A 22,008-nucleotide genomic window follows, 5' to 3' on the forward strand; every position below is an offset into this window, starting at 1 on the left:
ACACAATTTAAGCTTATTCAATGATCTATCAGGCGAACTGATGTAACCACAGACTCTGCCACCACAGAGAGACTTCACCCAGTCCCATGAGAAAAAGTGATAAGTTAATGAATTATTGAGAGCACAGGGGCTGGCAGACAAAGAGCGAAAGCCATGCATCCCAGTCACTTCTTCACCCCATCTGCAGTCAAAGAATCCCCCCAAAGATTGATTCATTGTTAACGCAGCCTGACACCCTGTGTGAGGGAGAAAGAAAGTGGCAGATAAAGGGACAGAGAATGGAGGACAGGGGGCTCCATTTACCAAGAATATGAGCAGAAGTAGTTCACTGGACAGGTTCCCACAGTGGTCATTCTGCCACTTACAAAAATACCACATACGTGGGCTTGAGTAATGGCATTCCATCAGACTCAAAATAAAGACATGTTAGCTCATCTCTGATGCCTGAGGACTGCCAGCAACACCAGTCTCACTCTCCCATGCCCAGTTCCCTCCCATTTAAATACCACATTATTGAGATAGTGCAGCACATTAATGAGTGACCAGTATGAACTCAGGTAAGGAGGAATATGTATCAGTGGACAACAATTTAGCAGCCACTTGCTGTGATATGATCAAAATACTTGGATGATTTCAGAGACTCTCACGTGGAAATAAGCACTGAGCTGTAAATGCCTGCAAGTATTGACAGGGATTGCCCCAGGCGAAGAGAGCAACAGCACACCTAGACCTCAGCCGTTTCAGTGGAATGACTAACCTGCCTCCTCATTGTCTACCTACGCATGAGCACGCTTTCCAAGAATGTCCTTTTACCAGCATACATCTTGTGGAGCACACAGAAAACAAACCTGGGCTCGACCTGAACTCCTGTGTGTTTAACATCCCCTGCAATGAAACACATCCATCCTCCTCTGCCAGTCTGCCCGTCTATCTCTGACACGCGTGCGCCACACACACACACACACACACACACACACACACACACACACACACACACACACCTAAAAATGATTTATCAACAGTGAAAACCAACATGTACATGTTATGATGGGCAAGTATATCAACCGTCACACACGGACACTTAATCCCACTACAGTCATGCAAAGAAATAAAGAGATGTTGTGGACTCTCCTGAGCAGCCGCACTGAGCCAGTCAGTTTAGGCTTGACTGTCAGCTGTGAGAGGCAGAGATGGACTGGTCAATACAAGGGTTTTTTTTTTTTTTTTGTTCCACCTGAATTAGTTTGTATTGTTTGCATATAGTAACAGTTTTCTGCGCCAGATTTAGGTAGAAAACAAAACAAAACAAAACGTAGACAGGCCTGTACTACACTGTTTTTAAGTGTGTCTACCCTCCATTACATTGTTTGTGGTAGCTACAAAGCAGTAACCAAAGAACAATACATAATTTGATACTGACTCTGTGACACGAAACAACTAGTGCGGCGTAACTCACGTTAGCTGTGAACACAGACCACTCCTGCATGTACCGAAACTGTGAAGCGAGTCGCACCGTACAGTGAAAAATATATTTCTACATATATGTATACTGTGGCCACAGCTATTGGACTGTGCTGTGCACAGTGGACACAACATAAAGTCAGCGCCGTAAAGTCCACATTACCGTTCGAAACCCTAACGAGCTCACTGAGAAGCAGCGTATTAACAACTAGGCTATTGCACCTCGGCGAGTCAAGAGCCTGTGTCTCGTAAACTTTGTAGTTAGCGTTTAATGAGAACACCAAGAAACACTTCAACCGATGGGAATGGCACATTACCGGGCCTGCTTTAATATAAATCACTGTCTTAATTATAGTTTAGGAGCTAATAAGGTCTTAAACAACAAATAAACGGTGTATGTGGTTCGTTGTATCACGGTAGCTTAAAAACCACAGCCTGCTCGGAGCGGAGCAACACTAACTGCATCGTTAACAAATGTGCCGGTTCAAACACACTCTAGCATCACTATTCAAAACTTGGGTATTCCCCAGTAATAAACCAATTGCTGAAAACTCACCGGCTCCGATGCTTTCATTGAGTAAAGCAGTTTCTTTTGGGTCTCTACAAACTCTCCGCCATCTTCGACAGGACCGTGTTTGTTTAAATGGGAAACACTCCCAGAGCAGAGAGAGCCAGCTTGTAGCACAGCGATAGGACTTCTGGGTAATGTAGTTACTTTCCTTTGCAAACCGCATCAAACTGTTTAACGCGCTCTGCCAATGAACTACACGTACACCAATACCCATAAGTAATATGAGTATCAGTCACTGGTATTATTAGAGGCGAGATTTAAAAATGTATTTATAGGCTGGCAGAAAAATAACTTTATGCAAATAACTTAGCATAGCCATCGTTATTATGTTTTGCATACAATTGCAATTGCTATATATATATATATATATATATACACACACACATATATAGAGAGAGAGAGAGAGAGAGAGAGAGAGAGAGTATATAATAGTATTACACCGACATATATATGTCGGTGATATACTGTGTGTTGTTAAAAAGATGACCCCCATTCCCTGCAAGACACTTGGCCAGGTGAACCTGTAGTTATCCCATTTATAAAGTGAACGCTTATTACATACCAACATATAGACCCTGATCCTGCACAGATTCTGAATCCACTGTCAGGTATGTTAGTTTGTGTGAATGTGCAGCCACTCTGGCCCCCAAGTAGCCACAGAGGATGGAAAAAATGGTCTCCATGGTGATCTCTCAGGCACACTAGTTTTAAATTTTTACTACTAAGGAGGGAATGAGGGCCAAAAATGGAGGGAGAGCTGCAGGATGGGAGGGAGTGAAAATAAAGCGGTGTTAAATACTAGGTAATTAGCTCCTTACTTGCTCTTTCCTGTCTGAACAAAATCCTCTCTGCAGTTGACATAAAAAATGTTGACATGGAAAAAAATTAAAGGGTGTGTATGCAGAACAGAAATATCTTCACAGTATGTTTTGTTGTGGCATAGCTGCTGAGAAAGCAGTGAAGTTCATTACCGTTGTTGCAGCATTTTATCTGTGGCTACCAGGTAACAAAACTTATTTGGGTTTAGTTATTGTTGGTAAAATATCAAGTATCCAGAGGGAGCTGCACAACTTGTTAATATGAATAATAAGTTGTTTATACAATTGTAACAACATTGATGCATATTGAGTGCATAGAAATGAATCCTAGCTAATATTTTGAGGATTACTGGAGATTACATGAAAATAATCAAAAATATAAAACCCGCTATTTTCTTTGCGCATTTTGTGTGTGTTTTTCGGTTTGTTTGTATGTCTGCTTGTGTGAGAGAGCCTCAATTACATTCCATGGAGACCCAAAGAGGGGCCCCTGTGGCCCTCTGTTTGTGCCCCTTCCCCCACAAAACATAGAAAACTGACCTTCCCCCTCACTGAGTGCGAGACACTTTATCCCCTCCCCACTTGCCCACTCTACTTTGAAAAGACAGGAGATAACAGTTTGAAAGGACAGGAGATAGCCCCATAATCATTAATGTATTCAGATGGGCTTACCTGCAAACAGCCAACAGCATGCCTTTCTCTTTGCTCCAAACCCATCCCCCAATTTCACAAAACTATGTAGCTGCCATGAAGTTCTTGCAGCTATAACACAAGTTAAAACTAGGTTACTAAAAAAAAACAAACAAAAAAAAAAAGTCTTTGAGATTCCATTAACTAGAAGCTTAGCCTGTAGGACAAATGCAAAAATATGTAATTATGTGCTTAACAATGTTTACAAGTTTAAAGTTCAGTACATATTGATTGTCTTACATCATTTCCTTTGGTTTATTACTAAGTGCAGGAAAGCTTTATAAACATTAGGAACATTTTTGATATGATTTATTTGGCTTGCACGTTGTTTAAGGCTAATGGGTAAAACACATCTTGTTTTTTATGTTTTCCTCCCTTTTCAATGGGCTTATTCTGATCTATAGCATATATTCTATAGTTTGTGTACAAACGGGGATCAATTGAAATTTCTCTATTAAATATAAAATTGTTTTTAACATTTGAAGAATATTACCACAGAAACCAGAATTCACTGAAGCATATGGCTAGGTATAATTACTTTAAAGTCTCAATGGTTCCTTGTGATTGCTCACAGAAAGTAAAGGTCTCAAACAGTGTGGGTAAAAAAAGCTTTTTACTTATCAGCCGAATAATTTATGCAGGTAAGAGAATGAACTGCCTCAAATGTCAAGGCATTTGATGATCAGTAAAGGAATAATGGTGAGGAGATTCATTTCAGTTTTAGGATGCATGCACTGAAATAAAAGGCACATGTTCACGGACGACACTCAGCTTTGTAAGCCTGAGTAGAGCGCCATCTTGGGGACTGCAAGACTTGTTACCGGTCAGCACCTGGGAAACTCACGGCTCACCGTCTGGACATCAAACGGTGCAGTGTGAACCCCCACTGATTATATATTTTATTCATTATAGTGTAGTTATAGTGTTATGTGGTTGATACCTGATCTGTCTATGTTTGGCGAGTGTGGGCACCTTAAGTCTGTCAATTAACATTCATTTTAGCTGCTGAACTACTAAGGCTACACCAGCTGCACACACAGGAGATGTGAAAACGAAACCTGTACATTAAATATTTTAATTTAAATTCAGATATGCTACAGTTAATTATGCCTCCGTAAACTAACTAGACACATTATAAATTTCTCTCTGCAGCATAGCTAAGATGCACCATCCATCCATCCATTATCTATACCTGCTTTAGGTGAAAGGCAGGGGTACACACTGGACAGGTCACCAGTCCATCACAGGGCCACATAGAGACCAACAACCACACACACTCACACTCACTCCTATGGGCAATTTAGAGTCACCAATCAACCTGACATACATGTTTTTGGAAGGTGAGAGGAAACCGGAGTACCTGGAGAAAACCCTCACAGGCACAGGGAGAACATGCAGACTCCACACAGAAAGGTCCCTGCTGGGTTTCAAACCAGAAACCTTCTTGTTGTGAGGCAACAGTGCTAACCACCATGAGCTAAGATACACTATATGGATAAATCTGCGCTGCTTTTCTAATCAAAGAAATATCAAACCAAGCATCAGGAGCTCTCATTTTACACAATTTCGTACTGTTACAAATATGTTGAATTTGACATACGTTATTAAATTAAGTTCATTAGTTGTTACCTTAAGCTAACATAAAACTAAGTAAAGCTCAGAATCAGGTGAATTAAAATTATTTGTATGATTTTGTAAAGGTAGACATTTTCAGTAATAATAATACTTTATATTGTATAATCTGTCAGCTTCGTGGCTGTAGGAGTCATTGTGTTAAATTGTCTTCAAGTGTGTAAAAGTGTTCATGGCTCTAACAGGGATATTGTATGTGTCAAAGGGAATTCATATTTCCCATGTCAGCAGTCACCCATTTAAACTTTCCTCTAGATGCTCACTAAAGAACTACACTTGTTTCAGCCTCATCCAACAGTCCACAACAAGTGGAATAACAGGATTTTAGTCAAAATGTGAATGAATCCACATTTGCAGAGTGACAACGGGTCTTAACACACATCACATTGGTAACTGTACCCAACAAAGATGGATTAAAATGCTTTTATATTAAAAATGTGGGAGAAAAACAAAACTAATACAAACTAAGGTATCTTAATATTTTTGACTAGATGAAAACTACCACAAATTGAATGAAAGCATTACTAATTTTAGGCCTACATTTGTATTAAAGAACTAAGTCTAAACTTAAATCAGAATCAGGTGCCAAAATTAATACCAATTAGAACAACATGTAATGTGTGGGAACACAATAGTATCTTGTGGCCATGCATTAAAAAGGAATGGGAAGGAGATAATGAGAGAGTAAAAATCTACTCGTAAGACATTTATTACATTGTTGCCATTGTTCTTACATAGGGCATGTTCGCAAACACATTTGTATTTCATCAATTTACTATACAGTAGGCGATAGACCCATAATCTTAAGGTTTCTGGTATTCTGACATACAATTAGGCCTACTGATTTTGGGCACTGCACACAAAGAGCATTTGCCAGTGACAAGGTTCATACATACATACCCACCACACAGATTGTAGGAGAGAAGGGTGGAGGGTCAGTTAGGCCCCTTCAACTCATTTTTACATTTGGGTCCCTGTTGCAGGCTAATCTGACCATATCCACAAGCATAATGATTACAGTGATGTAGGCCTTACCCCATCTTTATTCACTCTCCATTATATACCTTTATGCTTCCCCTGATAATTTCTGCAAGAAATCTTTTGGACTTTATGAAGCAAGTTTGTCAAATGTTTATATGGTGGTTATTATGAATCAGTTTAAGGCTCTGTACTAATTTATAGGGTGCTGTTTTAAAGTTTCCCCACAAGGGGTCACTGTTGTCTTTCTTGCTGTTGAAGAGGAAATCAAATGTTATAAATTAGAAAAAGCAGAATACAGTTGACACCACCAACACCACCAGCCTGAATAATTTTAAGGCTATCATGCCTGCCATGAATTTACAACAGAGGAATTTTATTTGGTCAACGTCGTGGGCAACCCATTCTGTTGCTGAATGTTTGGTAGATGAGTCTAAAGTCAAATTCACTTATTTCATTTTTGTATAAATCTTCACTACCTAGGCCAGGGGAAATCTATGGATTTCAAAAGGTATGAAATACATCAGAAGCCAATTTGTTTACCAGGAGATTAATCTAAATATCTTTGGTAAACATATCTTAGATTTACATATAAATTAGTGTTGCTGTTACCATGTATCTTGCTTTATTCATTTATGTTCAATCAGTAGTACACATTTACATTTGCTAGACCATTAATCTAAAAAGTTATGACGTTTTAAAGCACTTGTCATTTATTCATGCTCTCAGACACTTAGAATACACTTCTGTCTTTTTAGCAACAAATTAAATCATTTCCTGCTCTGTGCTTGTAGCTTTGTGGCAACAGGAGTATGCGTGTAGAAACTGCATACACATTGCATATGTCGACATGTGAAGCGTGGAACTACAGACACAAATTATTTAACACAGTGAAATAGGCAAGAAAAATGATAAGTCATTTTTAACAAAGAAAAAGTAAAGATTAGATTAACCAGTGAGTGATAAGAAAGTGACAAGTACTGAATTGCACGAGCATGTTTTTAGTGATGTTTATATAAGCATATATGTAAAATAATCATTAGTCAAAATACAGAAAACAAGAAGCTTGAAAACAGGTTACACATGGTAATGTTAGGTAAAAAATAGTAGTGAATCTTGCTACATGGAAGAATTACATGATAAAATATGAAAGTGGCTTTTACACAATATTATCTCTTCCTTATCAGAAACCACATTGTTAACATGTCATCACACCTGTTCAAAGGCCAGTGCCAGGCAAGTCATATGACTGTAATTTAGTCTGCTTTTTTTGACATTATCATTAAAACTTTAGGTCAAAGAAACAGAGTGCATTCATTTACTGCCTGTTTATGCATTCTTTTTGTTTACATACCAGCTTTTCTTTATCTTTCCCACAATGGTTAGTTTAATTTGAGGGTGGGAACTAGTGAAACAAATTCCTCCTTAAGGAGCATGTTAATGCAAAAAAAAAAAAGAGAGGAAAAAAACAATTGTATGCAGTCTTCTTTGGTAGCTGATAGGCATAGGTAGCTGACTAGTTTGATCTGGGCCTAGCTTCTCACAGAGTACTGTGTTTCAGCTTGCCTGTGCTAAACAAAAGAAAGACAGCCAGGAAATGCGTCAGCCAATCAGCAGCTGCCTTACATTTTGTCAGCATGCATGGCCAGTCTCAGTGTGCCTTATAGGAGAGCAGTGAGTTGGACAGCTTGGAAAGCCGTGGCTATGCTCTGAGCAGGGTGAGGGCTGACAGGGCTTTCCTCCATGTTTTATTAAGCATTGACATATCACAAAGAGTTTTTAGCCATGCATCCACAGAGGTAAGCCTTATTTTCATTCTTTCACATATGCTACTCTGTTGATAAGGCACCAGCCACTGTGTGTGATCCGTGCCTGAGTAATAATACAGGTTTGTCTGACAGACTGGGGGAGGGGGACTAGTATTTGTCACCCCACAGCATAGCAGTGGATATTGAGTGGAGAAAGAGAGCATAGCATGGTACAATACAACAACCTCCTCTAACTGGGTGGCTATGTGGACATGTATGGCTGTGGGCCACAGGTCAAGTGTGAGGTCATTGTATATTCATAAAATACTGACTGAGAAAACATGTTCTCTTTGTGAGAACACTCAAAAGGATTGAGTTTTTGTGTCTTCCCCCTGGCCTGTGCTGTCAAGATGGCAGGCCTAGTGAGGAATCTAGACAGGATGGGAGAGGCAGGGAACAGTGCAGAGTGGAGTGTAGGAGTCCCCAGAGGAATTAACAGATGGTAAACTGACAGCACAGCAAGTTTAATTTAGGCCTCAAATTGGCATGAGAGCAGGGCAGTAGGGCACTGCTGTTAATTGTTTGCCAGACTAACATGGCAGTGAAGAACAGACTGTAAACTCTAATTGCCTAATTTATCTACATTTTACTCAAAAACCCAGTTCACCTCCCCATAAATACCCTTTGCTTGGTGAATAAAAAACATGTTTTTTTTACTGGACCTAATCTTCTAAGCTGCTCACCAGTTTTCGAAAATACCAATTATCTACAGACTAAATATGCAATAGCTTATTTATCACAGGGTTGGAGGAATTGCCTGAGCCTAATGGTGTGTACTGCCTCCCAGTGTTGTTCTTTGCTGCCGAGTGTCAGCCATTTTAGCGAGCTTCCCCTTACTGTCCCTCTGCTCCAAGCACACTGGGTATTTGTATGTAAGAGAGAAGGAAAGAAGAAGGGAAGGACTTCCTCTGAAAAGGCTCTGCACAGAATCTCCTATCATCCAGAAAGGCTTGAAAATCAGTTTGAGGTTTGGTTGAATTCTATTTATACATAATTATTTTGGTGTTGGTTTTCTGCATGCAGGAATACATTTATTATAAAATGTATTTAGGTAATGAATTTACCTATTCCTGTCAGTTTGTTAACATTAGTATTTTATACTTGAACATTTTATATATTTCAGATGCAATATGTTCTGTGTGTTTTGTCATTATTGACAAAGGCTCTGTTTATAACCAGGGGAACTGTGGCCTGGGTATAATGGTGCGCATAATGTTGCTTGACCAGGGTTCAGGAGCAGTCTGCAGTGGCTGAAAGAGCAAAATCCCCCTCCTCAGTGTTTTTGTAATGGGGTTTGGTAATGCGTTTAATCCCTTCATGCCACAATGGTGTAAGGGTTGGTGTAGGCACACTTAAATATGCATTACACCGACACACATTTACTTTGGTGTCTGTCGTTAAAATACCTGCCAGCTGACCTTCTCGGACCTGTCTTGACATTTTGGCCTGGATGTTTTTCTGTTTTGAGGGATTGCTTATACTTGTGTTGTGTTGTGTTATACCAGTATGTTTTAATTATGTACAGCACATAATTTGTATTAATGTTTTAAAGTTGCATATCGATTAAATGAAATGAATATTTTTGGTCACATAGGAATAACCTCCACAGAAAGATGGAAAAATATATAGTGTTGCTTTCAGTTGTTTATTCATGTTGTTTTCTGCTTACTCACACTCAACTCTGCTGGCAGATATTGATTATGAGACACTGTATGCAGAAGAAGCATTGTGGAGTGAGGCAGGGAGAATGCTATTCCTTCCACACTGTCTGGTAGGCCTGGGACATTCCCAGTCTTGTCTTTGTGTCCACTATAAGGCCCTGTGCTCCCTGTCAATATACTGGGGCACATAATAAGCTGCATGTGGTCCTTTACAGCAGACTCGACTGGTGCTGTGTGTACGTGCTGTGTGTGTGGTGCACACAGTGGTCAGGGAGTGAGAGAGCGTGAGAGAGAGTGTCTTCAAAATGGATGCCATACACATACACTGGCTGAGAGCACAGTGAGGGAGGGAATCCGATCCTCTCCCTCTCAAACCTTTAGAACGGCATCCTACATGTTTCCTAGAAGGTACACAACCAGTATATGACTGTATGGGTCTATAACGGTGTGAGGGACTAGGTTTTTTAGCAACACTGAGGAATAGTCCTCCCTGCATTGCAGCACTGTGGTTGAGGAGAGTGGGGAGAAGAGAGCCTGTGTGGCACACCGATGCTGAGCACCCAATCAGGCACCTCCGTGTGGTGCTCGAGCCAATCGGCAGCCTGCAGCTGAGGTTAAAGATTGACAATTGCAGAAGAAAGCAGCAGGGAGAGAAGGCCTTCTGGGAAACCTGGACCCATCTTTTCCCTCATCCCCCAACGTCCTCAATAATTGAAAAAGATTAAAGAGTAGGCTGAAGGAATCTGTATGTGAATAAGGAAAAAAGGTATGCTATTAATTTCCTACATTGAAGCATGGATGTTTTGGCAGCAGTGGGTGTGGAAGGAGATGTTTCAGTGGGATGTATTGTGTGCTCTGTGGTCTTTAATTTAAAAGTGCTTTTTGTCATTGCTTTTCCCTCTTGTTCCTGCCTTTGTCTTTGTCTGTTGTTATATTTCCTGGCCTGGACAGAAATGGATGTTGCTGGGGTAGATTGTCTGAGGATGCTCAGACAGGTTAGATGAAGAGGCCAGTAAAGCCATTCACTGCACTCGTGTTTGTGCCTGCAGATGAGCTATGTTTCTGTCATTTCATCCATCTGTAGTGATGGAGGAGGAGAAGGAGGGTGGGGGCGGGTCAACAAGATACTTGAAATGGAAGCAGGATTTTTGTTTTCTGTGAATGACTAGTCTACCAACATCAAGCTTTCACACAGAAGATTCAAAAGGTGCTTTCTTCAGGAGTAAACAAAATGAAAATGACTAAAGTTGAAGCCATGTGAATAGTGAGGCCAGTGCATTTGCTGTGGCGTCAGACAAAATGGCAACAATAACAGGATCGACAACCTATAATGCCTATAAACCAAGGTGAATCATGTTGAACTGTTGCTGGAATAACATGTAGGGCAGATGTTGAAAGACATGAGGCTCACAGTACATTTTGGTTTGCAGTTCAAGGACATTTATCTCAGCTGAACTGGGGCTTTAAATGTGCAATCTATTTTGATATGCTGTCTGTTATTAGGTCACTTGATCAATGAATGTACTTGGGTGTTTTAAAACAACAGGGTAGTCTATCTAGCTTTTAACTTGTTGGATGTCAGAAGGTTCAGACTGTAGATTACACTGTTCTGTGCTTTAATGATTACTATTTATAGACTGATGGATGGTGCCTGTAGCCAGTATAGTGGAGAATGGCACTACACATTGCACTGCCATTGCTCTCATATTAATTGATTCGTGCTTTATTTGAGTTGTTGCTGCTGTTATTATGGTATTGCCATATTTAGTGTGTCTTAAAAGTTGTTTGATGTTTTTTCATGTTATTTTTTTAATAAGTGCATCCATTCTATACAATATAGTTTTCATAAAGTGTAGACCTACATTAAATAATTTAGCTATACTGTTTTGAAATGTTTACTGAAATCATATAAATTCAGCACAGTAGAAGAAAGATATTTAAGTTTAGGTTTCACATGAGCTGGTATAATCAAGAAATCATTTTTGCAGTATTTCATCATCCTAGACAAGGCAATATGTTTTTAAATGACTGTTTGGTAAACAACACAATCATTTCCAGACACACCTTATTGACTTGAACACATACTTCATATCATTCTAAACCTTCAAATCCCGAATTTCAGCACAGCACTTTGCACAGAGGTGTTTTAATGTGTTTTTAAAAGATTTATGATGCCTCTCTTCCCTTCTGGTCACACAAATATAACCAGAAAACCACCTTTCGTCTCCAGAATAAATTCACTGTAGTAGGATGAGGGGCTATGTTTTAAGAGGTAGGTAAGAGTGATAGTTAAACTTTATTTAGTCAGAAAACTTCAATGAGACCCAGATCTCATTTGCAAGAGAGACCTGGGGACCAATTATATACATGCATATATACAAGAGTGAGGTGCATAGTGCTGGACACCAGGCTTCTATAATTCAAAGCTGCTATGAGGAACTTTTAATGCCAGTCTCTCCTGTGAACTCAAGATGTTAAAAAATATTTGGAGCTTAAATTACAGATGAAGACACAAGTATGCTAATGTCTTCTAGATACAAGTGTTGATCATCTGACCTCTGGTAACTCACACTGGTGAGTATGATAGCTGTCTTTTGTGATGAAGGAAAAGGCACTGTGGTTTAAGGGTAAAGGAGGCAGTATGATCATACAGGATATCTGCATAATCCGGTGCACGCAGTGTGCGCTGGACTGTGTAATGTTTTTTTGTAAGACAAGAGGTCTTATATATAAAAAAAAAAAAATACAAGCTCTGCTTTGGTCTAAAAAACATATTCAGGTTTGAATTTTTGAGTAAGGTATTCAACATGACTTTTGGAACACAATCTCCTGCGCAAAGCAAATTCCTAAAAATTTATAATAAATTAAGTCTTTGCTGAACCCTTTTAGTTATAGGTTACATTTAACTAGCAAACATTTGAAAGTACTTTTTTTCTGCATTAGTGTTGCAGAGGAAGAGGGAAAAACTGAAACTGTAGCAGAAGGAATGGAGATCTCAACACGATCAAAAGGTAAGAACATACCATACACCTTTTTTTTTTTTTTTTACATACATCGACAAAGCTGGATTTATGTGCTGATGAAATTATGCAGTTACTGTGTGCATTAAACAGGTGTGTTTTGGTTATTTTGGTTTCATATTATATCACTATATTATACTATGTCTACTGGCTTATCAAAACTGTGTGTGCATACTGTGTATTTCTTCCTGCTTCAGAGATGTCATTAGTGCACCTTCATGGTTTGTGTAATTCCTGACTTTTGTCTTCAGGTTCAGACATAGGGTCAACAGAAAGGATGGCCCCAAAACGAAGAATGCCAAGTCCCTCTCACTCTTCCAATGGTCACTCCTCTGCTGAAACCTCCCCCTGCCCCATGAAAAAGAAGAAGAAACCAGGAGCTGTTAGCAGCAGCAAAGACCAGGTAATAAAGGCAAGGCACAGCCCATGATCCAAATGTAAACACCAGTGCCTTGTGCCCAAAAACCGGAATATAAACCTGCTATTAGTCCTACGCTGATATTCAGACTCAAAATAGTGAAACAGTTTTAACTTTTTCATAATCTGCAGCACAGTGTTATTTTCCTTAAATTTAATTTACACTTTTTGATACTTCAATAACTGCATTATTCACCAATAAAATAAAATATTTCAAGCTGCCTTCAGATTTAAGAAATTAGAATTGGAGGTGCACTGATATGATCTGTAGCATGTGTGTAATAAAAGTAGGTTCCCTACATCTGGAAGTTGCCCAGTACAGCAACAACTGTTGACCATTAAGCAGCTCCAATGGAGTAAGATGGTGCTTTGTAGACTTTGTAGACTTTTATGATCTTCTAAAATGACCCCTGACATTTACCAGTACTCTATGGTTTGCTCTAGGAATGGGACAGTGTCATAGTCAGTCTTGCTTTATTTGCTGTTTGATACTTGAATGATAGTACATGTTTTTGTATACCTGAAACTCTTCACTTTAAGGTACAATTCCATTCCAGTTTCTGTTGTCCATTATAAATATGACCGCTGACCCCAACAGCGACAACATTATTTAATGGCATTACAGTCTGTCATGAGTTAATGTGCTTATTATAACCATGTGTGCTTTAGATCTAATTTTTGAGATTTCTTAGGCTCAGTATGTTGTGAAAAGCAAAATGGTGAATTACGATATTCAAAAGGCTTTACAATTTGCTTTTAATTCACCAATTCCTCATCATAGATTGTTAATGTGTAGTGTTTGTACTATTTTAAAGGTTCAATATGTAATATTTGGAGTGATTGTTTAGCAGAAATGAAATATAGTATTCATAAATATCTTGTGATTGGTATGTAATCACTCAAAAATACCAATTTCTTAATCTTTGATTGAGCCTTTAAAATCTACATAGAGAGCGGGTCTCCTTTCACAAAGGCAGCCATGTTGTGCCTCTATGTTTCAACAGTAGCCCAGAATGGACCAATCAAACACAGGCTTTAGACAGACAATTGTATTTTGTTTTACAAGTGATGCCCACCATACCCTCCCTCCTGGAAACAGGTGTGGTGGGGTGTGAAGGGTGCTCAGAAGGTGGCTTTCTGCAGTCTCATCTCTATATATGATGCTAAATCTTTTACATTTTTCACATTGCACCTTTAAAGTGCTATATTTAGGACTGTAAATAATAAATACATATTAATGATGTACATTTTAGGTAATAGGAAATTATTCAATCTTATGGGCACTCCTGATAACTACAATTTAATAATGTTTTCAAATTCTCACTCAACGTTTTCAGTGCTATAAGCTCTGCATTGTGCATTTTAAATTTAGACAAAGCTTTTTTAGCTGCTACTATTTTAGTATAATTCTCTGCAGAGTGATGTAATCATTACATTACGTGTGCCTTGCTTTTTTAGCTTGTGTTTTTTATGTGCATGCTTTGCTGTCTTTGTGCAATTCAAAAGTAGGAAAATTACAGCTAGTAGTGTGAACCTTTCACATTAGGTTGACCTTTGTAAATGATTAGTAGCCAGTTTAATAAGGCAGTCCACACTGTTTACCGCCCTGCACATTGGTGATGGTTGTATCCTAAAACACTAATTGAAATTAGAGAATTGAGAAAGTCACATGACTTAGAGTAGATATCAAGAAGTATTGTCTGATGATGCCACTTGAATCACATATAAAAAAATGTGCTGTTAATTTTTAAAGTTCAGTGTTTATGGCATACTCACCTACTAGCCATCAGTATATAACACTCGTGCTGATCAGGGCTCACAGCAGTCTATTTTGGACTTTTGTGGAGTGTACCTTTTGGTGATTCTGTGCATGTCTGCCTGGCTTTTGTAATTTCTGACCTGATTTTGACCTTCCCCAACTTTGTGTTTCTTTTGCCTGCATTCCAGTCAGAACTAAGACATGGTCCCTTTTACTATGTGAAGCAGCCAGCACTCACCACAGACCCTGTTGATGTTGTACCGCAGGACGGCAGAAACGACTTCTACTGCTGGCTGTGCCACCGAGAGGGCCAGGTGCTCTGCTGTGAGCTCTGCCCCAGGGTGTACCACGCCAAGTGCCTCAAACTACCAGCTGAGCCCGAAGGCGACTGGTTCTGTCCGGAGTGTGAGGTACTCACCCAAGAATGTGTATCGTGTTATCCGGGTTAAAAAACATTTTTTTTAAGCCAGGAGCCAAACATTTTTTAAAATACTTGTTTAATTAGGGAGGATCTCTGTGTAGGTTTGGACATAAGTGACAAAACCATGTTAAGCCTACAAACATTCTGTGCAATAATGTGATATAAACAAAGCTTTCCACTCTCTTTCTTGTGATGTCTTTTAGAAAATAACAGTTGCAGAGTGTATAGAGACTCAGAGCAAAGCCATGATGATGCTAACTATAGACCAGCTGTCTTACCTGCTAAAGTTTGCCCTACAGAAGATGAAACAGCCAGGTGTAAGTACTCTGGGCCCTCTGCCTTTCTAGGAAATTCATGCTACTAAATTGGTTATGTAGAGGCAGGTACTATAGCTTTGTTAGAGATGGGTTGTTCTGTTTATTCTGACTTTTAATTTCTGCCTCCTCTAATTGTACATTTAGATGTGTAATTTGGATATTAGCTTGCATTCTTTTCTGAACAGTCTTAATTTTTAGAATGCTTGAGCAGCCAAAAAGCACTTTCTTTTCCAGACATACATTGTGTCAGATGTAAAGATCTGCACCCTAAAATACTACCTGTCCACATATCAGTCCAGCATGATATATTGTTGATTTGCATGTGCAAATTATCTTTAATAACAGAACTAACAGTCACATTCATTGTATTATAATGGGCCTGTCATGGCTGGAAACCATGAAGGTAAACATGCTAGCTGGTGGTGTGGATACAGCTGCCCCTCTCACTCTCTTTCAGGATCATCCCCGCTTGTCATCTCGCTCCCCCCATGCAGCTTCCACGCAGAGAAAGACTTTTAATTGGGTAATCAATTACACCACTAACAAGACCCCGTCATGATTTCTTCCTCCACTGGTTTCCTCCTTTTGTTTGAAGCGGCTTTTAGAGTTTTTAGTAGTAGCATGGTGGTAGCATGTTGATGTGCAGTAGAGGGGAAGGTTATTGAGGTAGTGTGCCCTGAGAGTTTGTTTACCTTCACTCTCTATTCTCTCTACTCATTTTAATAGACTGAACCGTTCCAGAAACCGGTCTCTCTTGAACAGCATCCAGACTATGCAGAGTACATTTTTCATCCTATGGATCTTTGCACACTTGAGAAGGTAAAACACATTCATACAATGAAAACAGTGAATGCTGAAAACGATAAATGTAGAAAGGCTGAACAGTTTGACAGTTAAACGCTGTTTTCTTTTTGCACTGCAGAATATTAAAAAGAAAATGTATGGCTGCACAGAGGCCTTCCTGGCAGATGCAAAATGGATTTTGCACAATTGTATTATATACAATGGAGGTATGTTGTTGGGTACCATATGAAGAACAGTATTCTAAGGCTGGGTGAATTAAATCAGATATGTCAAATATAGTATTGGTAATCTCCTTCCACAAAGATACGGTCAGGAATAGTGTTGAATTATGTCTCTGTCCAGTCTCTGTATAAATTATTCATTCTAAATTTATGTCCTTGTTTCAGGCAATCACAAACTCACAGCTACAGCTAAAGTGATAGTAAAAATCTGTGAACATGAGGTAAGTGTATGATTTGTGTCAGAAATTTTATGGTCAAGCTGTTTTTTATTTGCTGATAAAATTTTGGACATTGGACATGTTCTGAAAATGAATGTATATATGTTTTCCTTGTTTTTTTGCAGATGAATGAGATTGAAGTTTGTCCTGAGTGTTATCTGTCTGCTTGCCAAAAGAGAGACAACTGGTTTTGTGAGCCTTGTGTAAGCTAGTAGAGTAAAACAGAGTTTCTGTTGATGATTTCAGTAGATTGTTTATTCATTCAAACATAGATCACTGGAATGCATCCACTTAGTTCCAGTGTTTTATTGTTTATCTGCAGAGTAACCCACACCCTCTAGTGTGGGCCAAATTGAAAGGATTTCCATTCTGGCCTGCTAAAGCTCTGCGGGACAAAGATGGACAGGTGGATGCTCGCTTCTTCGGTCAGCATGACAGGTATCAGCCCTAGTTGCTTTAGTGACTTGGGCTTAGAGCCATATGTACAACTTTGTTGTTACACAATTATGTGACCTTTTATCTTTCAGGGCATGGGTTCCTTTAAACAATTGCTACCTCATGTCCAAAGAGATTCCATTCTCTGTGAAGAAGACCAAAAGCATCTTCAACAGTGCCATGCAAGAGATGGAAGTGTATGTAGAGAACATGAGGAAAAAGTTTGGCGTTTTTAACTATGCTCCCTTCAGGACACCCTACACTCCTGACAACAACTTCCAAATGCTGCTGGATCCTTCCAATCCCTCATCCACTCCTGTCAAACCTGAGAAACAAGAGAAGATCAAGCTGAGTTTTGATATGTCAGCAACACCCAAGATCCCTTTACCCAGGACCATGTTATCTGGGGCTGGGGTTGGAGGGAACACAGCTGGGCGCCGGCTCCCCCTTAGTGACATGCCTCGCTCCCCAATGAGCACCAACTCCTCTGCCCATACTGGTTCAGATGGGGAACAGGAGACATTGGACAAGTCGCAGACAAAAGGCCCAAACAGCCAGTACAGTGCGGGAGAAGAGACCATGGATTGTACAGGTATTCCACCAGATGTATTTTACCATAGCTAAAATACTCATAGTAGTACAAGTGTCTAATGAAAGTAGACTTTATTTAACAGTAAATATCTCCGATCAGCATCTCCCCATCCTCGACCTGGTCCTGCAGGCACTTCACTGGACAGCCCAAAACCATTTCACTCTCAAACTCCTAGCATCCCCAAGCAGGAGAAGACACCACCAACAGGAAGCATTCTCAACCTCAACCTAGGTTAATCCTTTATACCAATTATGTGATCAAATTAAAAGTGTTTAATAATGTCCATTATTTGTTAGAAATATAAATCATTGATGGGCATGATAAATAAGGATAATAAATAAGGAAATAACACCTTTCTCTTGTGCGTATATTGCTGTTTAGAATTATTTTACATTGTATTTTTCTAGATCGAAGTAAAGCAGAAATGGACCTAAAAGAGCTTAGTGAAACAGTTCAGCAGAAGCAGGCCAACACACCAGTTCTCACCTCTCCAAAAAGACAGATCAAGAGCCGTTTCCAGCTGAACTTGGACAAAACCATTGAGAGCTGCAAGGCACAGCTGGGTCAGTATAGAAAAACAGAAAAATATAGGGAAAAAAAACATTCAAGGTGTTGATATTCATCAATGTCATTGTCTTCATTGAAAGGTGTCCTAATGGTGTCCTCCCTTTTCTGTTACTTTGCAGGTATTGACGAGATCTCTGTGGATGTGTATAAAGGTGTGGAACACAGTGACTCTGAGGACTCTGATAAATCTGACTCAAGTGACAGTGAGTATGCCAGTGATGAAGAGCAAAAGTCCAAGGATGGCCAGGATGGAGCAACAAATGATGAAGGCCAAAAGGAGCCCACCAAAAGTAAACTCAAAGACCAGCCTTCCCCAAATCAAGATAAGGAGGGTAAAGTTGAGACACTTGTGGCCTCTGAGTCGGCAGGCAGTGCTGATTCAACAGCATCAGATCCTCCATCTAAAGAGAAAATAAGTACTGATTCAGAAAAAGACAGCCCAGAGAAAGCCAAAGCACCATCACCAGGTCCCAGAGAAAAGGCCCAGCTGAAAGAAGAGGCAAAGCCGCCTGTGCCAGTGGAAGACACTGACTCAGAGAAGGAGCTGGTCATTGATCTTGGAGAGGAACAGGGAGGCAAGGACAGGAAGAGGAGCAGGAAAGACAGTGCCACTGTAAAAGAGTCCTTTGTTTGTAAAACTGAAGGTGAGCCTGCAAGAAATTATCAAACACACACTGAATGTGATGACCACTTTTAACATTTGTAACATAGAAACAGTAACTTTGTACACAGAGGACTGCTGAATAATGTAGGCACCTTTTCTTGTAGGTAAAGCACTGACCACGTCGACACTCCCATCTCAAAGCAGTACAGCTCCCTCCACGTTGTCCAGCGTTTCCACGCAGTCCTCTATGGCTGTTCCCGTCACCATGGTCTCCTTCACTAGTCCCTCTCCTGCAACCATAAGCCTTGCAACAGTGTCCACTGCCACAACAACACCCCCTTCTTCCTCCTCTCCTTCAGCCTCCACCACACCAGCTTTGAAGAAGCAGCGCCCTCTGCTGCCTAGAGAGACAGTGTCAGTGGTGCAGAGAGCTGTGGTGTGGAATCCTACAGCCAAGTTTCAGACTTCCTCGCAGAAATGGCACATGCAAAAGGTGCAACGTCAGCAACAGAACCAGCAACCTGTGGCAACCACACAAATCCAGACGACATCACCGAGGCAAGCCCAGGCTCAAGTGCTGACCCAAACACAGGCTGCTGGAAACGTCTCGACGGCAGTTTCCTCATCTTCAGCGCAGCAGTCTTCGCAAAGCACACGCTACCAAACCAGACAGTCTGTCAAAGGTGGATTTCATGGTTTTAGTACTACTTTTAGCACATATTAGGTTTGTTTTAGGAAATAGTGATAAGGTGGAACACTGTGGTGTAGTGGTAGCAGGGGCTGTGGAGTTTGCATATTCTGCCCATATCTGTGTTGGCTTCCCTCATCATACAGGAGGTTTACACCTGCTGTAACGGCAAATGCAGTATGTATGCCATATATATACCTCATCAGTTGGAATATTATCAATTTCCCCTCCACAGCAGCTGTAATATATTTATGAAATGTTTCACCAGTTTGTCCATAATAATTTTGTTAACTGGGATAATTGTGTTATTTATTCCAGCTGTTCAACAAAAAGACACTCCCCTCAGCACATCCACGTCGGCTGTCACCCTGGTATCCAGTAGTCCAGCTCCTGTTGCAATGATGGCAGTATCAAGTCTAGGCACAGTTGCTTCAGCTTCACCAGTTGGAACAGATCTGTATATTCCTACTGCCTCAGCAGATGTGGCTGCAGACATTGCCAAGTACACAAACAAAGTGAGCATATTTTTTTTGCCTCTTAAGATGCCATCTCCACTGGCTTTTCCATTCACATAATATCTGTTTTTTTTTTCAGATAATGGATGCAATCAAAGGTACAATGACTGAAATCTACAATGACCTTTCTAAGAGTACTTCAGGGAACACAATAGCAGAGGTAGAACTTCACTAGTAACCCTTCAGAGAATGAATTCAGTTTATATCATAACAGTGGCTTTGCATCTGACCAGTTGCTTACCCTAAACTGCCCTTGTGTTTTTCTTTCAGATAAGACGGCTGAGAATTGAAATAGAAAAATTACAGTGGTTGCATCAACAGGAGTTGTCAGAAATGAAGCACAATCTTGGTGAGAACTTGGGGAATCTGAAAAATACCTTGCATATAGACCCAAAAGAGTGTAAAGAGTGCCATGCTTGTGTACTTCAATTTAGAGCTAACAATGGCAGAGATGAGGCAAAGTCTGGAGCAGGAGAGAGAGAGGTTGGTGACGGAGGTGAAGAAACAGATGGAGCTGGAGAAACAGCAAGCAGTGGATGAGACAAAGAAGAAACAGTGGTGTGCTAATTGTAAGAAGGAGGCCATCTTCTACTGCTGCTGGAACACCAGCTATTGTGATTACCCCTGTCAGCAAGCTCACTGGCCAGAACACATGAAGTCCTGCACTCAGTCAGGTAACAGCACACGCCACCATCATCATGTTGATGACACCCACACAAACAAGGCCTATTGCTTTATTCTTATGGCAGTTTTTAACCTTGTCTGAATGTCCCCAGTCCTTTGCTTGCCTGAGTAATCACCAGCCATTTTACTACTGACATATTCATAGATGTAATCCATTTTTATCACTTTTGTTCTATTTGTAGCCACAGCCCCACAGCAAGAACCTGAGGCTGAGTCTACAGTAGACCTCCCAAACAAAGGTTTAGGGCAGACTGGCATGGGCCCAAACTCTCTCAGAGACACGGTAGTCTCTGCACCACCAGACAAAGACTGTGACATAGAGAAGAGCACTGACAATGTTACTGTCACTTTGTCATAACTGAGCTTACCATACTTGAAAATGTAAATGTACAGATTGTTTTTTCACTGTATTAAGATATATATGTAAATTGTTCTGTTCAAGCGGTTGGCAAAGGAGCAATCCAAATTATTTTATTTATATATTTTGGTTTGCCTTTCAAGACTCACATAGTGGTCTTTGACAGATTTTAAAAGTAGAAACAAGGCGATAAGGAGATAGAAATCACTAGAGGGGGCAGTTAAAACCATTTAAAAATTCGTGCACTCCTTTGCAGTCTGTAGAGAGCTGTTAATATAAAAATCCTAAGAGCCTGCTTGAGAGTCACAGAACATATATGTAAAGGGCAGTTTAAGACTGCAAAAAATGTAAGTCATCTTAATGGACCACCTCACTTTCACATTAGAGGATTGTTGACAGAAATGTCTGTAAAGTACTTATTTTGTATTCTATGTTAATTTATTTGTTATTCTTATGTTGCTTGCTGTACATTGCGAAGGAAATAACAAATATAAACATTTTAAACAAGGCGTTTCAATGGTTACAGAGTGGTCTAATTGGTTATTTAGCAGTCTACAATCAGTTGGCATAATTTCAAGTATAGGTCGAGTAGGTAAGTAGGATTTAAACAGAACACAGTTTCAGAAATTCAACTCCAGATAATACAATCTTAAAAAAATATTGGTGCCAGTATATGTAAAAAAAAGTCTTTACATCAGCTCCTTGTTTTTTTTTTTTTTTTTTTTTACTGTAACAGATTTTGTATATTTGATATTAGACAGTGATGTTT

At 39.9% G+C, this 22,008-nt stretch overlaps 2 protein-coding genes across 7 annotated transcripts in view; one reads left to right on the forward strand and one right to left on the reverse strand.

Moving 5' to 3' along the window:
• Positions 1-2,137, reverse strand: part of LOC113130202 (nuclear receptor coactivator 3-like) — a 28,840-nt gene extending 26,703 nt beyond the window's left edge. The window contains 1 exon segment of the mRNA XM_026306610.1: positions 2,018-2,137. The gene's annotated coding sequence lies outside the window, so the exon portion shown is untranslated.
• Positions 2,138-7,820: 5,683 nt separating this feature from the next.
• Positions 7,821-21,750, forward strand: zmynd8 (zinc finger, MYND-type containing 8). 6 transcript variants are annotated; one of them, XM_026306635.1, is made up of 21 exons: positions 7,821-7,949; positions 12,563-12,630; positions 12,891-13,042; positions 15,004-15,225; positions 15,440-15,553; positions 16,011-16,076; positions 16,280-16,372; positions 16,476-16,563; positions 16,744-16,799; positions 16,922-16,999; positions 17,119-17,234; positions 17,324-17,823; positions 17,923-18,054; positions 18,231-18,386; positions 18,510-19,034; positions 19,159-19,677; positions 20,001-20,197; positions 20,277-20,357; positions 20,468-20,546; positions 20,632-20,871; positions 21,064-21,750. In XM_026306635.1, the coding sequence occupies exons 1-21, from the start codon at positions 7,936-7,938 to the stop codon at positions 21,237-21,239; spliced, it is 3,672 nt and encodes a 1,223-aa protein (XP_026162420.1). In that variant the 5' UTR covers positions 7,821-7,935; the 3' UTR covers positions 21,240-21,750. The 6 variants fall into 6 exon arrangements, with proteins under 6 accessions (XP_026162420.1, XP_026162423.1, XP_026162422.1 ...); XM_026306638.1 differs by having other exon boundaries at positions 15,082-15,225; XM_026306636.1 differs by lacking the exon at positions 7,821-7,949 and adding an exon at positions 7,973-8,925.
• Positions 21,751-22,008: the final 258 nt, after the last annotated feature.

The sequence above is a fragment of the Mastacembelus armatus genome, chromosome 5, assembly GCF_900324485.2.
Source record: "Mastacembelus armatus chromosome 5, fMasArm1.2, whole genome shotgun sequence".
Classification (NCBI taxonomy): Eukaryota; Metazoa; Chordata; class Actinopteri; order Synbranchiformes; family Mastacembelidae; genus Mastacembelus; species Mastacembelus armatus.

Excerpts from the sequence above, each read along its gene's own strand:
- zmynd8 (XM_026306635.1), top strand. Across the intron at positions 15,554-16,010 it reads AGAAGATGAAACAGCCAGGT|GATCATCCCCGCTTGTCATC; the intron begins GTAAGTACTCTG and ends ACTCTCTTTCAG. Across the intron at positions 19,035-19,158 it reads CTTTGTTTGTAAAACTGAAG|GTAAAGCACTGACCACGTCG; the intron begins GTGAGCCTGCAA and ends CTTTTCTTGTAG.